We start from the raw sequence: 13,455 nt of genomic DNA on the forward strand, positions 1-13,455 counted from the left end.
TTGCAGTGCAAATCTAAACCAGATGTACATTTTGCACCTGGTTCAGTTTTGCATCCATTTGTTTGCAACCATGATTTGCGCTCTTATATGATACCAAGTTTGTACTGTCTCATTTGCACTCATGGCAACGCAAATTTTATATTCCAAAAACTGATGCAAAAGTTGCACCACCTTCCTCCTACCTTAATTCTCTCTTACATAAAAGTGGAAACCACATCATCTTGCTTCCAACACTAAAAGAAATAACCCCCTTACCTCCATTATCTTTCATATAAGATGAGGGCAACTGTATTTTACTTCAAATCTGAAGCAAAAGTAAACCAGAATTTGCGCTCAACATATTTCTGCTCAGGCATTTACACAGTGTGAATGAAGTTTGCACTGCAAACAAATTGAGCATTGAAGTACAAAAGTTATTACAGCATGAAAGAGGAATAAGAATCTAATTTGCATTTGAATTGGAATTTGTTTTTCCACCAAAAAAAATAAAAAAAAAATTGATTCAAATTAGGACAATATTCTGAATGAAGCCCAAAGCACCAAGTGATCTGAAAAACCACCGATTTGATCTTCAGTTATACAGCTTAGCATTGTGTGCCAACATCCATATTTACATATAAAAAATTGGGAGGTCAACTTTTTGTAAGGCAAGTTGGTTAGAAAAATGTAACAGTAGAAGCATACACCATTCGTCATGTCCTTTATACCTCTTCACTGTCTGCTTCATGACAAGCCAGAAAATACAAAACAGTGTTACTATAAGAAATCAGATTTCAACGTTAACCAGACAGTAGAATTCTATAAATCAGGCATCTCCTTCTTGGATGATCAGAAAGTTTATCCCAATCACAATACAAAAACAGACCACTCTTTCTCAGTGACTGAATATTCACAAATTAGAAGGAAAATATTCCCAACTTCAAAACATAAAGGCATGATACTGAAAAGTAAAAATATCTACCCAAATGTAAAAACAAGGAAATGCCATATACATCAAGTTGGAAGAAAACCGGTGCTGTGGGCTTCAAATTGCCAATTGGATTAGTGGGATTTCTTTGTTCAAGGAAAAAATTGAAATGTTTGTTATCAGACTAATTAGTTTGTTATCAGACTTTTCACCATACCTTCTCAATACCACAGTGGGACTCTATGATGACACTGAATCATGCAAACACTCCCAGCCACAGAAGATGGTTAGCATGAACCCAACTTGGCAACTTGGGCCAGGTTAGCATGAACCTAACTTACTTCATATTTGTATGAATAAATATTATTATAAATATTTTTTATGTAAGCACATACATACATACATATTTTATATGTATGTCAACAATTTAAGTTTAAAGACCTCAACCCTTGAGTCTGAGAAATAAGAAATAGAGAAGTTGAGCCAACCGGAACCCAACCCGAAATTTTTGGGTTGGGATATTGGGTTAGGGTTAGGGTTGGGGGTTCAACAGCTTGGGTTGACCGCAACCCAACTTAACCCAGCCCAAGTTGCACCCCTAATTTTCACCAGTTAGCATGCCTTTCTCTTACCTTCAACACCATATTCTTCTATTGTTGGCTGCTTTCCCATCATAGATTTTCTACATCATAATTCAACTTTTAGTTTTAGTTTTTATCTCCCTGTACTGATTTGCCATTTATCAGCAATATTCTACTCTCAAGTAGAGCAGTTCATCAGAAGAAAGAGTTTTCCACAAGGTTTTACACATAATTATTAGCCATTTTTTATTTCTTGGTGACATTCAAATCATCATCATCAGCCATGCCTTATCCCAACTATATGGCTCAGGTACATGAATACTGTTTCGCCACTCCGTTCTATTTAAAACCATATCCACTGTTAAATTATCAGTGCTTAAATCACTTCTACCCCTAGCTCTTCTAGCCCCTTTCCACTTGTAACAAATCACTTCTAATTGAAGCTGTTGGTGGTCTTATATGCATGTAACCAAACCATCTTAAGATTCTTAACCTACTCTCTCTTTTTATCACTTATTGGAGCTACTTCTAAGTTTCTATGGATGGCTTCATTCCTGATCCTATCCTTTCTAGTTTTTCCACTCATCCACCTTAGGGTTTGCATTTCTACCACTCATTTTCTGAACATATTGTTTTCTTGACTGCCCAACACTCTGCTCCATACAACATAACTGGCCTTGCAACTGTTTTATATAATTTTTTCCTTTTAATCTAAGTGGTATTCTCCTATCACACAAAAGTCCATATGCATCCCTCCATTTTTCCCAACCTGCTCTAATTCTCTGGGTGACATCATCCTCAATCTCTCCCTTGTTATGAATTATTGAACCAAGGTACTCTTGGTGACACTCAAATAAGCATTAAAAATGTACTTTCCATTTTAAGAAGTTCATACAACTAACAGATAAAAAGTAGTGTAACAAGTCATAGGTGCCTTTGTTTTAGAAAGGGTGAGGATTTTATTTATAAAAGGATAACAGGCTGTTGAGGGAGAGATTTCTTCCACAGCCAAGTACAACAGCATTAAGTTAATACTTTGCTACAGGAACTCCTTTGAAAAAGACAACTTCTCTTTATCTAGCAAAATTAAATATTGTAACCAAGTTCTAAAAAGATAAAAGCTGGGAAAGATCCATTTATATAACCATCTTGTAAAAGAAATGATCATGTACTACCTGCAACTACAAGATATGGTGAATCATCTAAAATCTCATGCTTTGGCTCGGCTTCACCACTGCCAGGTGGAAATACATTAGAACTCGTCTTTGTCCTAAGCCTTTTGCATCTACAACCAAATAAGAAAAAAAATGTATTAAAGATCCAACTGCAACAAAAAACCAGGAAAAAAAAAGATACAAAAATATAGAATCCAACATTTCTTGTCTTCTAGCATCAAGAGCATTAAGTCTATCTATATCCATAACAACTGAAGCATGTTTATTTAGTTTTATTAATCATAATATGAGATTTTGTAGCTTGAAGACATTCTACAATTTAATGTATATATGGACTTGTAAAGATCACCACAGTAAATGAACTCTCAGCAACATTTGGTGAAAATTATCACATCTCAGATTCTGACCATCATAAGGTTTCTACTAGGGGTGCAACTTGGGTGTGCTCAGGTTGGGGCTTCGTTAGAATTTGAATGAGCCCAGCCCAAAACCTGCGCCTGATGCAGTGAATCTTCAATCAGGTACCCAAGTTGCACTCCTATTCTACACAGTTCATAACTTTTTTGATAATAAAAGAAAATTGTTATTGAAACAAAGAAGAGTATAATTGGAAGGTGATGATAAATCACCAACAGTAAACCATACTCAAAAAAGCCTAACCCTTATATCCAACCGAAACACCATTCACTGTCTACTTGAAGACCTTTCTACTCCATTTTTTGGCAACTTAACAAGCTACAAAAACACACTTCAAGATATAACTCAAATCTCCTACCCATACTAATGACTAAAAACTACTTGCATTTATAGCCAACAACACTCTACAAACCTTATAGCAACCAATAACACTCCAGGGTTCCTCAGGCGGTCAGGCCCTACCACCTCACCAAACACGATCACACAATCATAGAAAATTCTCTTACAAAATAATATCTGCTAAACAATTAATATAATATCATTGTACAAGATTCTATGCAGTTTATAATGCATAATATGATCACTGTACAAGTTTTTCAAGGTTAGAACAAACCAAGTTTGAAAAATAACGATCCTTTCTTCTATTCTCTCAAATTGCACTTTTAAGGCTTGTGTAAAAGTAATCTTACTTGTATGCCAGTATAGCACAAATATGCAACTCAGCTTCATGGAAAAATGAAAAATATTGACCGAAGCATTAGAGATAATCATCCAAAATTAACAGCCATTAAATACAAAGATGGAAAGTGTATTAATTGCATATAGTGAAGATCCGGTTATCCACAAATTTCTGCAATCCCATTCCCCATGACAATAAAGCTACAGTAAATAGGCATCCTTAACTGGTAGCAAAAAAAGGGCATCCTTAAGTACCCCTAAAGCTGAAAAGAACCTGAGAAACACTAAGTGAGAACCAAACCAATCAAATTTACCTTACAGAAATATATTTTTCAACCACTTTCATCTGTTCATCATCATAAGCAAGCCACTTTTCTTTAAGTGCAGCAGAATCCAGGTTTCCAATATCTGAACATGAAAATAAATGAGAGGAAGAAGTGGCAACCCAAAGCCATAAACTACTATAAACATTAACAACTGCAGTTGACAGACCTTGTAGTAAAAGGTTCGGTTCATCACAATAGCCTTTTAATCTCCAAAGCACATGACCTTTTTCATTCCAAAAAATAGTCTGTGTCCTAACAGCATCTGGTATTTGTTTCTCTGAAAATTGTAGAAGGTTCAATAAATTACTCTTCAGGGAGAACTTTGTTCTAATTATGAGGACCCTAGAAAAACATTTCAGATAAATATAGCATCCAAACAAATTTCCCACTGCTAGAAAGTTTGTTAGAATGAGACAAGTTAGCTCACACCATGACAGCCCACTCCTGGTTAATGCAGCAGATTTACAATTTAAAATGTGTATTTGTATTTTAAAATCAAATGCTAAATAAAAGTTAGGTAAATGCTATGGTTCAGAAACTGCACCATGAAGCAAAAACACAAACCAATGAAAACTAAGGCGTCACATGTGACATCTTGAACATTTTTTAACATCTATGACACAAAGTCACAAACCAATGAAAAGGTAAGCAGACGTGATATCTTTAACATGATTGTTTCACGTTTTTGCTGCACGATGTAGTTTCTGCACTGTAGTTAAACTCTAGAAGATATTAGCTATGCATGAAAATAAGGGCAAGAAGTGAACAAATTATCCAATGAACAAACAGTACATACTGTTGGATGCCATCTTCATTGCTTCCAGTGTCTCAGAATGAGCTTTCGCTACCTCAATTCTCATATTTGCAACAATATCATCATGCTCAGAAATAGAAATAGGAGCACCATTTTTCAAGAGAATAGCTTTTGTTATCTCATCCCGTAACTTTTGCTTCATGCCTTTCTCCTATTTAACACAAATAAAAAGAGAAAACCACTTTAAGAATGCTTGTTAAAGATAAAAATATCAGATACTCTCAGAAGCAGTTACCTTATTCTTGGCAGCAATAACTTTCTCCTTTGCTTCCTTCTCGCTTTCAATAAATTTTGAATTTTGTTCATCAATCCAACTCCTTACTTCTCTGAGATGCAAAATAACAAAATCATATATGAAATTCCTGCCGAGGAGAGGGGGGACTGTAGGTCCACGAAACTTATCACTTACACAGTTTCAAGAACTTCATCGCATAGAAAATTCAATACTCTCAACTTTTCCGAGGCATCTAACTTATCATATCCATCACCACCTCTGTCAAAACAATCTGAAGGGAAACACTTCAATGCACACTGGGAATCAGAAATGCATTTAGCAAGAGCTTTCAACCAAGAATCTCCACCACTTGTTGGACTTAAGAGGGACCTGTCAACAAAAATAATACAGGTAATTGACTCATCTCTTAAAATGATATGCAGAACTTGTCCCTTCATGAAATCATTTCAGGAAAACTACATACTCTTCTCCTGCATCTTTAAGTATCAAAGAGAGCAATTGGATGTGAAACCGAACAATTGAAGAGTACATTCCTCCACGCCCACTGCGCCCACGCATTAGTTCTCGAAGAATAGACTCAGCCTGCCCTTTCTTCAGATCAAGAACCTAAAGAGAAATAAAAACAACTCAGAAGATAAAACTGCAATGAAATAGATAATAGTAACACGAAACAAGAAAAAGAACTCAGAGTGCAAATTAAGCAGCTTGATCTGAACTAAGCATGAAGCAGTTATCATAGAATGAAATAAGAAAAGTCCAAAGCTTAATAACTTCATGGTGCAATTGAGAAAAATGCAAAATATGAGCCTTGCTTGTTATATAGCTAGAAGACCACCAAGTTAAATGGCAGTTGGAAGCAAGCACAGTTAAAAGTGCACAAGTACATATTTATGGTAAAAACCCAAGCTTCAACTGTCATTTAACTGGGTTCACTGCCTAGAGTCAGTAATTCATCTTGTTAATTTCAATGCCATGCACGGGTTTGATATGATATGAGTTCCCTCTCAAACCAAATTTGTGTTTACCTGTCCAAAAGCTGCACAGAATTCTAGAAACTGCAAAGCATGTCCAACATCCTCAGGAGGCAGATCAATGCCAGCTACAGTTGTCACATCAACACCATTAGGCAATGGGATATCAGCATCAGCATCAGCATCATTTTTGTGGAATATTTTAGCTTTATTCTTGAGTTTTTGAGATTCAGGTAGCATCTTAGGCTTAATTCTTACATTATCAGCAATTCCAACATTTGTAATTTCCGTCTTATTGCAAACTGGCAATGAAACATTTCTTTTATCTGTCTTCTCTTCCTTCACAACAGGTTGTGGAGGGCCCTGATCACACTTCAGCACTTGAAAATTCTTTTTCTCATGCAACTGATTTTCTTCACTATCACTTCCGGTTTTTCCTTCTATCTTGATTGGAGTGATAGATACTTCCTTGGAAACTCGAGATTTCTTACTGATCTTCTCCTCAGCAGGAGCAACATCATCCCTGACTTCCTCATGCATATTGTCACTGCTGTCATTCTGTGACATATTTTTTCGTTTGTTTTTCCCTATTTCCTTTTCATTACCATCTGATGTCAAAGGGGTAGGTTGCAAGTTCAAATCAAATTTTCCAACAAAATTATTTTCCTTCCCCACATTTTTTGGTGAAGCTACATCAGTTTCCTATCAAAAAAGAGTATGGGCTTATCACCAAATTTACAGACCAAAAATTCCAGAAGCAAATTTTAAATCAGCCAATGCATGGGAAATGGGTTACCATCAGTACCTTGTTTGCAGCGTCCTGCTTCTTTGGAGAGGCAACCACATTTTTAAGGATCTTCTCAGAGACCAAGTTTTCAGGGCCTTTCACTTTCAGCATTTCCGAAACAGAAGAAAACCCGGTTGCCTTGGCTGTGTGCACAAGGATCCCAGTAGGTTGGTGGCCCCTTTTCTTCCTGCAAAAGCATACTATCGATCCATCAAGAAGCATTGACATACTAAACAGGAAAAACCAATTTTGGGAATCTCAGCCTTGGAAAAATAACAAACACTTACATGCAGAAACTGCAGTTGCAAATGCCTCTGCACTTGGGACACTTCCATTCATCCAACACCTCCATCTCTTCTGCCTTCTCTCCATATCTAAAATATCAAGATAGACGGTAGACCAGGTTAAGTGGGGAAGTAAAAAAAGAATATCCGGTGAACCATAAGCAATAGTAGGTATGTATGTTGTTACCTGTTCAAGAGGCATTTGTGACAGAACTTAATGGTGCACGGCTTGTTCTCTCTTTTATTCTTGCAAGAGGCCACGAAGTCCATAGTCTTCTGCCGACACTGCAACCATCTTTCACTTGTCAAAATTTGATCAATGAAACGAGACCATCTTCCTTACTGGGATTTCTGGGTAATTCGACCTCACCTGGTGACAAGACTTCCCGTTCTCGGAATCGTAAAGTCGACCGTGGAGGAGACGAACGCCAGGGGATTTCGTGCGCTTCGACGGTGAAGAAGAGGGAGGCTGAGGATATGATAGTTGCTCTTGCTGTTGCTGGTCACCGGCCCACCGTGCCACCTTCTTCTTGACCTCGCTGTTGGTAGAAACTATGGGTTTGGAAGTAGAGGTCTGGGAGACCGCCATGGCCATTGACCAGAGTTGAACCGAACCGACAAGTGAAACGAACTGAAAGGGGGGAAAACGGTTTCGGTTATTCTCTGTGTCGAGATTATGAGATAATTTGATTTGAAAAAAAAAATCACAGAGTTTTCATGCGTGTGGATTGGCGGGAGAAGGGAAAATTAAAGAGGAAAGCAGATGAGGGTTTGATTCTGTCTGTACTTTGGAGGGGTTTCTGGGGCGCCAAGACAACAATGTTGATTTGGGGGGGATTGATTTCAGAATTCAGATTTGGGGGTTCCTAATCCCATAGCCCATTCCCTTTCTTTTCAGTTATCGGTTTTTGGAGTTTAAACTAAAAACAAAATGAATTGGACCATCTGCTGCCTTACTGCGCATAAGACGTGGAATATCAATTTTTTTTTTACTTTTAAAACGTTGAAACGTCAAACGTCAACCTTCCGAATTGGGATCTGCTCCTTACATAGGGCGCCTCACAACAATCTCAAAGGCATTCCTTCCCAATGCACGGTGGGATGTGCCTGGGTGTGAGGCGCCATGTGTGAGGAACAGTTCCGGTCCCAACCTTCCTCATTACACCACACCTGCCATTTGTCAAGTTGCCTATCAAACAACCAACATGAAGGAAGTTACCAGGAAGCTCAGATATGCCATCAACACTGTTCTAACAAGTTATTACAATCGTACATTGGTAACATCTCTTCAAATCAATTGTGAGCGTTCTGTTGTTGGCAGTAGATTACTGGCTACAGAAATCAGGAAATTAGGTTTTTTCCCTTTTTTTGTGTGTTTATAAGGTCGTTAAGGGTTGAACATGCTATGTGAAGAGTCCGGATCTGCTCCTCAGAGAGTATGCCTCACAATATGTCCTGGCCATACATCGGAAACATCTCCAGTAGAGGGTGGAGATGTGGCTTTGAGGTCGGTGTGAGGGGTGCTCTATGAGGAGCAGATCTCAATTCTTCTGTGAAGCATCGAACATATATAATTCAATATGGCAATGTGCTAACTAGATTCCTAAGTGGAGACATGTTGGACTAGAGGTGTTTGACAGAGAATCCAGATTGGCTCCCCACTGAGCGCATCCCATGCATGTATGCATGGCTGCTGCTCATGGTACATTTAATCCCAAATACATCTGGGCTAACAAAAAACAACAAGTTTCTGAAGGAAATAGGGTATAAATTAATCCCAAGTGAGCTCACTTGGACAAATAAAAGGGAAGGTAAAGAAAATGTGCAGGAAGGAATATACATGGCCCTAGCTAATGTTGAATAGCTTGATTTGTTTCAAGAAGCAAGAGTCATGCACCTTTCTATGGGAGGTTCAATCATATTCCTATAGCCTTGGATTCCTCTCTTGGATTGCACTTATGAGGACTGTCAAAAAGTAATCAAGCAAATTTGGGAGTAGAATAATGAAGGGGAGGGTCAGAGTGTGGTGTTAAACAATTGTAAAAAGCTTATGATAGAATTGTCTAAATGGAATAAGCAAGTTTTTGGTAAAGTTCAAGATAAAATCAAGGCTTTACAGATGGAATTAAGTTGGGAAAGAAGTAGTCCTGCATGTTCATTCAATTAGTCAAAGGTTAAGCAGATGGAGCAACAGTTAGATGAGGGAGCTGAAGATAGAAGAATTTTATGGGCCTAGAAATCAAGACAAAATTGGCTAAAATTAGGAGATAAGAATACTAGGTTCTTTCACCAAGCTACTTTGAGGAGGAGAGAGCAAGGAATTGAATCTTTTCATTAAAAGGTGACAATGGGATTTGGGTTTCAGGTCAGGATCAGATTAGTAAAATCTTAGTTAACTTGTTTTTAGGGCCTATTTAGGTCTTCTAACCCAGGGGTGAATCAAGAAATTCTAAGGCATGCCAACACAGTGGTTAACCAAGAGGATAACAATTGGCTCCGAAGAGATGTAGATGAGGCATAAATAAAAGAGGCCTTATTTCAGATGTATCCTCATAAGGCCCCAGGCCCGGATGGATACCTAAACTCTTTTTTTCCAAAAATATTGGGATATAATTGGGCCAAGCTTTGTTAAGGCAGTGTTAGAGTTTTTTCAGCATGGTGTCTTCCATAAAGACACTAACAAGACCTTCATAGTCCTCATCCCAAAGTGCAGAAACCCTGAAGATGCAACCCAATTTCAACCTATAAGCTTGTTCAATACTTTGAACAAAACAACAGCCAAGCTTATGGTAAACATGCTCGAGCCCATTCTTTCAAAAATTACAAGTAAAAACCAGAATGCTTTTGTTCCTAGAAGAATGATTTTTGACATTGTGTTAATTTCCCATGAATTAATACATTTTATGAAGTCTACAAAACATAAACAGAAATTTATGGCCATAAAATTGGATATAAATAAGGCTTATGACAGGGTGGAATGGGAGTTTGCGAAAAATACTTTTGGGTAGAATGGAGTTTGGTGTTAAATTCATTAGTTGGGATATATAATGTACTTCCTCAGTCTCCTACTAGTTGCTTATAAAGGGGATCCCTCTTCCCCATACTTGTTCCTCATTGCCTTTGAAGTCCTTTTTTTGGCTCTCCATCACGAGCACTCTGTAGGGGCTATTTTTGGAATTAAGATAAATCACAACAGTCCTGCTATTATTCATTTGTTTTTTTGCAGATAACTCCTATATTATCTCAAGAGCCAACATTGCGGAAGTAGGTGCGATAATGGACATCCTGAAGCAGTATAGGGAGGCCTTCGGTCATAAGGTGAATTTCTCTAAATCTGAAATCTTTTTTAGCCCAAATTTACACCAAAATTTTCAAAATTCCTGACAAGTCGTGGGCATTAAAAAAGTAGAGAACCCTTATAAGTATCTGGGGCTTCTTTCATCCCTAGGTAGATCAAAAAACAGCATTTTCAATTATTTATGTGGGAAAATGGATAACAGATCCAATGGGTAGAAGACTACTTTTTTATCCTCTGCAGGGAAGGAGGTTTTGTTAAAAGCTATGCTGACTGCCATTCCTGCTTATGCAATGCCATGTTTCATGATCCCAAAATCCATCTGCAATCAATTAAAAATAACCCAAAAATATTTTATGTGGGGGAGCTCAAAAAACAAAAAGAAGGTGAACTGGATTAGTTGGTCCAAGATGTGTCAAAGTAATCCTTGGGTGGGCTAGGTTTTAGAGGCCCCCATCTGTTTAACCTGACCTTGTTGGCTGAGTTAGCATGGAGGTTTTGCATAGAGAAAGAAGGTTTTTGGGTGAAATTAGTGCAAGGTAGGTATTTGAAACGTAGGAGCTTTTGGAATATTGCTGCTCGACAAAAGTGCTATTGGGGATTTAGAAGTCTTTTAGCAGGAAAGAACATCTTAAAGGAAGGGGCTTGTTCGAGCATAGCCAAAGAGGAAAACATTCAGATTTTGGATGATCCATGGATCCTGGGTCTGCCAAATTTTAAACATTTGGGTCCTAGACTCAGAAATGGGTATGTCAATAGGGTCAATGATCTTATTAACTCCCAATGAAACTGCTGGGATATGAGGAAAATTCAGAGTTTGTTGATCGGGCCATTTCCAACATTATTAGTAAGATGGACCTTCCAAGATTGGGAAGGGAAGACAAATTGATCTGGACCCCAAATTCCAAAGTTAGATTCTCTGCAAAATCTGCATTCCAAGTGGGTTGTTAGATCTAAAGATGAGGAACTTGGTACTCTTGGCTCGTATACCTTGACCCCCTCACTTTGGAAGAAAACTTGGGCTTTAAAGGTCCCTCCAAAGTTAAAACATTTCATATGGAAATGTTGGTATAATAGTATAGCTGCAAAGCAAGTGCTTTTTGAGAAGAAAAAATTTAAATAATGCAATCTGTACCTTATGTCAGAGAGAGGAGGAAAGCATACTGCATGCTCTTTTGTTGTGTGACCATGTGAGGGCAGCATGGTTTGGAAGTTCCCTGAATGTTGTTTGTTCAAATTTTGAGTCCTTTGGTTCTTTTGCAAAATGGTGATCTTGGTGGTCGAGTCAGAAGGATTTGCTTACTAAATGCCATGAGTATGCTTTTGAATTATCTGTTATTATATTGTGGTCTATTTGGAAGGCAAGAAATGGCTTCACTTTTGAAGATATCCAACATAATCCGTATGTTTCATTATTTCATGTGAACAGACGGATGAGGCAAGTGTGGAAAGCTTCCCACCAAGAATCAATGGATTCTTCTCCGAATGATGCCCCAGCTGTAAAAAACCAAAAAAAAAAAAAACTTTTTGGTTTCTAGTTTAAACCCTGTGTTGTAAAGCTAGAACAGATGGGAGTTTTTGTTCCTCTAAATCCAATGAATTTGGCTTTTGGATTGTTGATGTTTCTAGGTCTTTTTTGGTTGCTAAATGTGGAGGTTGTAGAGGTGTTTCTGCTGAATATGTTGAATCGATAGCTATTTTGGAATGTTATTGTACTGCTAAAGAATTGGGTTTATCTTTTCTAAGTATAAAGAACGACTCTCTTAATTCGGTTACTGTGTTAAATCAGAAATCTTATGCTTGCTCTCCTGTAGTCTGGACTCTGTTGCAGGATCTGTACTCCCTCTTTGATTTCTCCGTGACCTTCAGGTTTATTAGTAGGTCAATTAATGGTGCAGCTCACAAGATGGCCTCTAAATGAAGTTTGGGTAGGTCAATTAAGCACTTGCTTTTCAAATAAGCACTCCAAACCTCGGCATAAGCATCATCCCTAGAATCATATATATAGGACTAGCAGGGTATCCTGTTTAGTTTTAAAGTCTATATATAAAAATTTTATTTAAGAAAAAAAAAAAGTCTATATATAAACAGGCTGGCATCATCAGGGCCATTAAGCAAGGGCTACCAGGTCAGATGTCCAAATTTAAGGGCCTGTTTGAAAGGGCTGAGCTGAAAATTCAGTTAAATTCATTCAATTGCTTTGAGAGCTCTCTGGATAAGCTATTCAAAGAGGCTGAAACTGGGAGTCAATTTGGACACTCTGGATTTTTATGAAATATAAAGCTTATAGGCTGTCAGTATGGGGACCACCTCAGCAATACAGAACAGAAGCCTCTGTGCTTCAGAGGTTTGTGAATTGCGACTTCTGAGGGCTTTCATGTAGTAATTCGTGGCTTTAAAAGTTGGGCCCCACCTGAACAGCCTATGGTAAGTCCAAAATATGACCTTCCACTGAAGTTTCTTTTAGTGGTGGCTTCTCTGTCTATAGCAGCTCAATCAAAGCTTTCAGCCGTTCCAACTCCCAAATGGGCTCTAAATATGCACTTCTGCAAAATGCCTAAACCTTCAACTCAATGAGCCCATGTAACATGCGTTTTGGGTTTTCGGTTGAAGAAAGTGATGTCTCCGTGCCTGAATCGGCTGGGCCAACCTTAGCCCATTTAGTTTGGAGGCATGTGTGCTTATTGCTTAGGCTGAGTGGCCACTGGCCTGGCCAACCTAAGTCCGAACTGGAACCCTCTTCAATTCCATTTCTACCCTCACAGAAAACATTTACACCCCACCGTAGCAATGCTTTCACTTTTGACACCTCATTATATGAAACTAGCGTTTTGAGACCCAGCTTTGAGTTTGAACTTTGAACCATTTTTCCTTCCAGGTTGGAAATTCAACTAATGTTAATCAACCCTCACTCCCTCAGGCATTAATGCTTTCAACGTGTACCCTCGTAAGAAAGCGATCAGAATCAGACCAAAGAAAAAATAA

At 38.1% G+C, this 13,455-nt stretch overlaps 1 protein-coding gene and 1 long non-coding RNA gene across 3 annotated transcripts; one reads left to right on the forward strand and one right to left on the reverse strand.

The window, feature by feature from the left end:
- Positions 1-88: 88 nt before the first annotated feature.
- On the reverse strand, positions 89-8,195 carry LOC148863563 (uncharacterized). Of its 2 annotated transcripts, none has more exons than XM_088981396.1 (13): positions 7,546-8,107; positions 7,363-7,460; positions 7,179-7,265; positions 6,910-7,078; positions 6,159-6,806; positions 5,597-5,739; positions 5,308-5,502; positions 5,134-5,224; positions 4,881-5,049; positions 4,251-4,361; positions 4,073-4,166; positions 2,664-2,773; positions 89-381 (listed from the first exon to the last, which is right to left on the reverse strand). In XM_088981396.1, exons 1-13 carry the CDS (start codon positions 7,768-7,770, stop codon positions 299-301), a joined length of 2,223 nt encoding a protein of 740 aa, XP_088837522.1. In that variant the 5' UTR covers positions 7,771-8,107; the 3' UTR covers positions 89-298. The 2 variants fall into 2 exon arrangements, with proteins under 2 accessions (XP_088837522.1, XP_088837523.1); XM_088981397.1 differs by having other exon boundaries at positions 356-718; positions 7,546-8,195.
- Positions 8,196-10,288: 2,093 nt separating this feature from the next.
- On the forward strand, positions 10,289-12,250 carry LOC148863564 (uncharacterized). The gene is made up of 2 exons (XR_016110781.1): positions 10,289-10,493; positions 11,900-12,250. It is a non-coding gene; the product is annotated as an uncharacterized LOC148863564 (long non-coding RNA).
- The last annotated feature ends 1,205 nt before the right edge of the window (positions 12,251-13,455 follow it).

This window comes from Nelumbo lutea, chromosome 3 (assembly GCF_056320005.1).
Source record: "Nelumbo lutea isolate HS-2025 chromosome 3, American lotus-T2T, whole genome shotgun sequence".
Taxonomy (NCBI): Eukaryota; Viridiplantae; Streptophyta; class Magnoliopsida; order Proteales; family Nelumbonaceae; genus Nelumbo; species Nelumbo lutea.

Bases quoted from the DNA above. Each gene is read 5' to 3' on its own strand.
- LOC148863563 (XM_088981396.1), bottom strand. From the start codon at position 7,770: ATGGCCATGGCGGTCTCCCAGACCTCTACTTCCAAACCCATAGTTTCT. The intron at 5,503-5,596 runs GTATGTAGTTTT...TTTTGTTGACAG, and splicing joins CTTAAAGATGCAGGAGAAGA to GTCCCTCTTAAGTCCAACAA. The intron at 5,050-5,133 runs GTAACTGCTTCT...TGTGTTAAATAG, and splicing joins TTATTGCTGCCAAGAATAAG to GAGAAAGGCATGAAGCAAAA.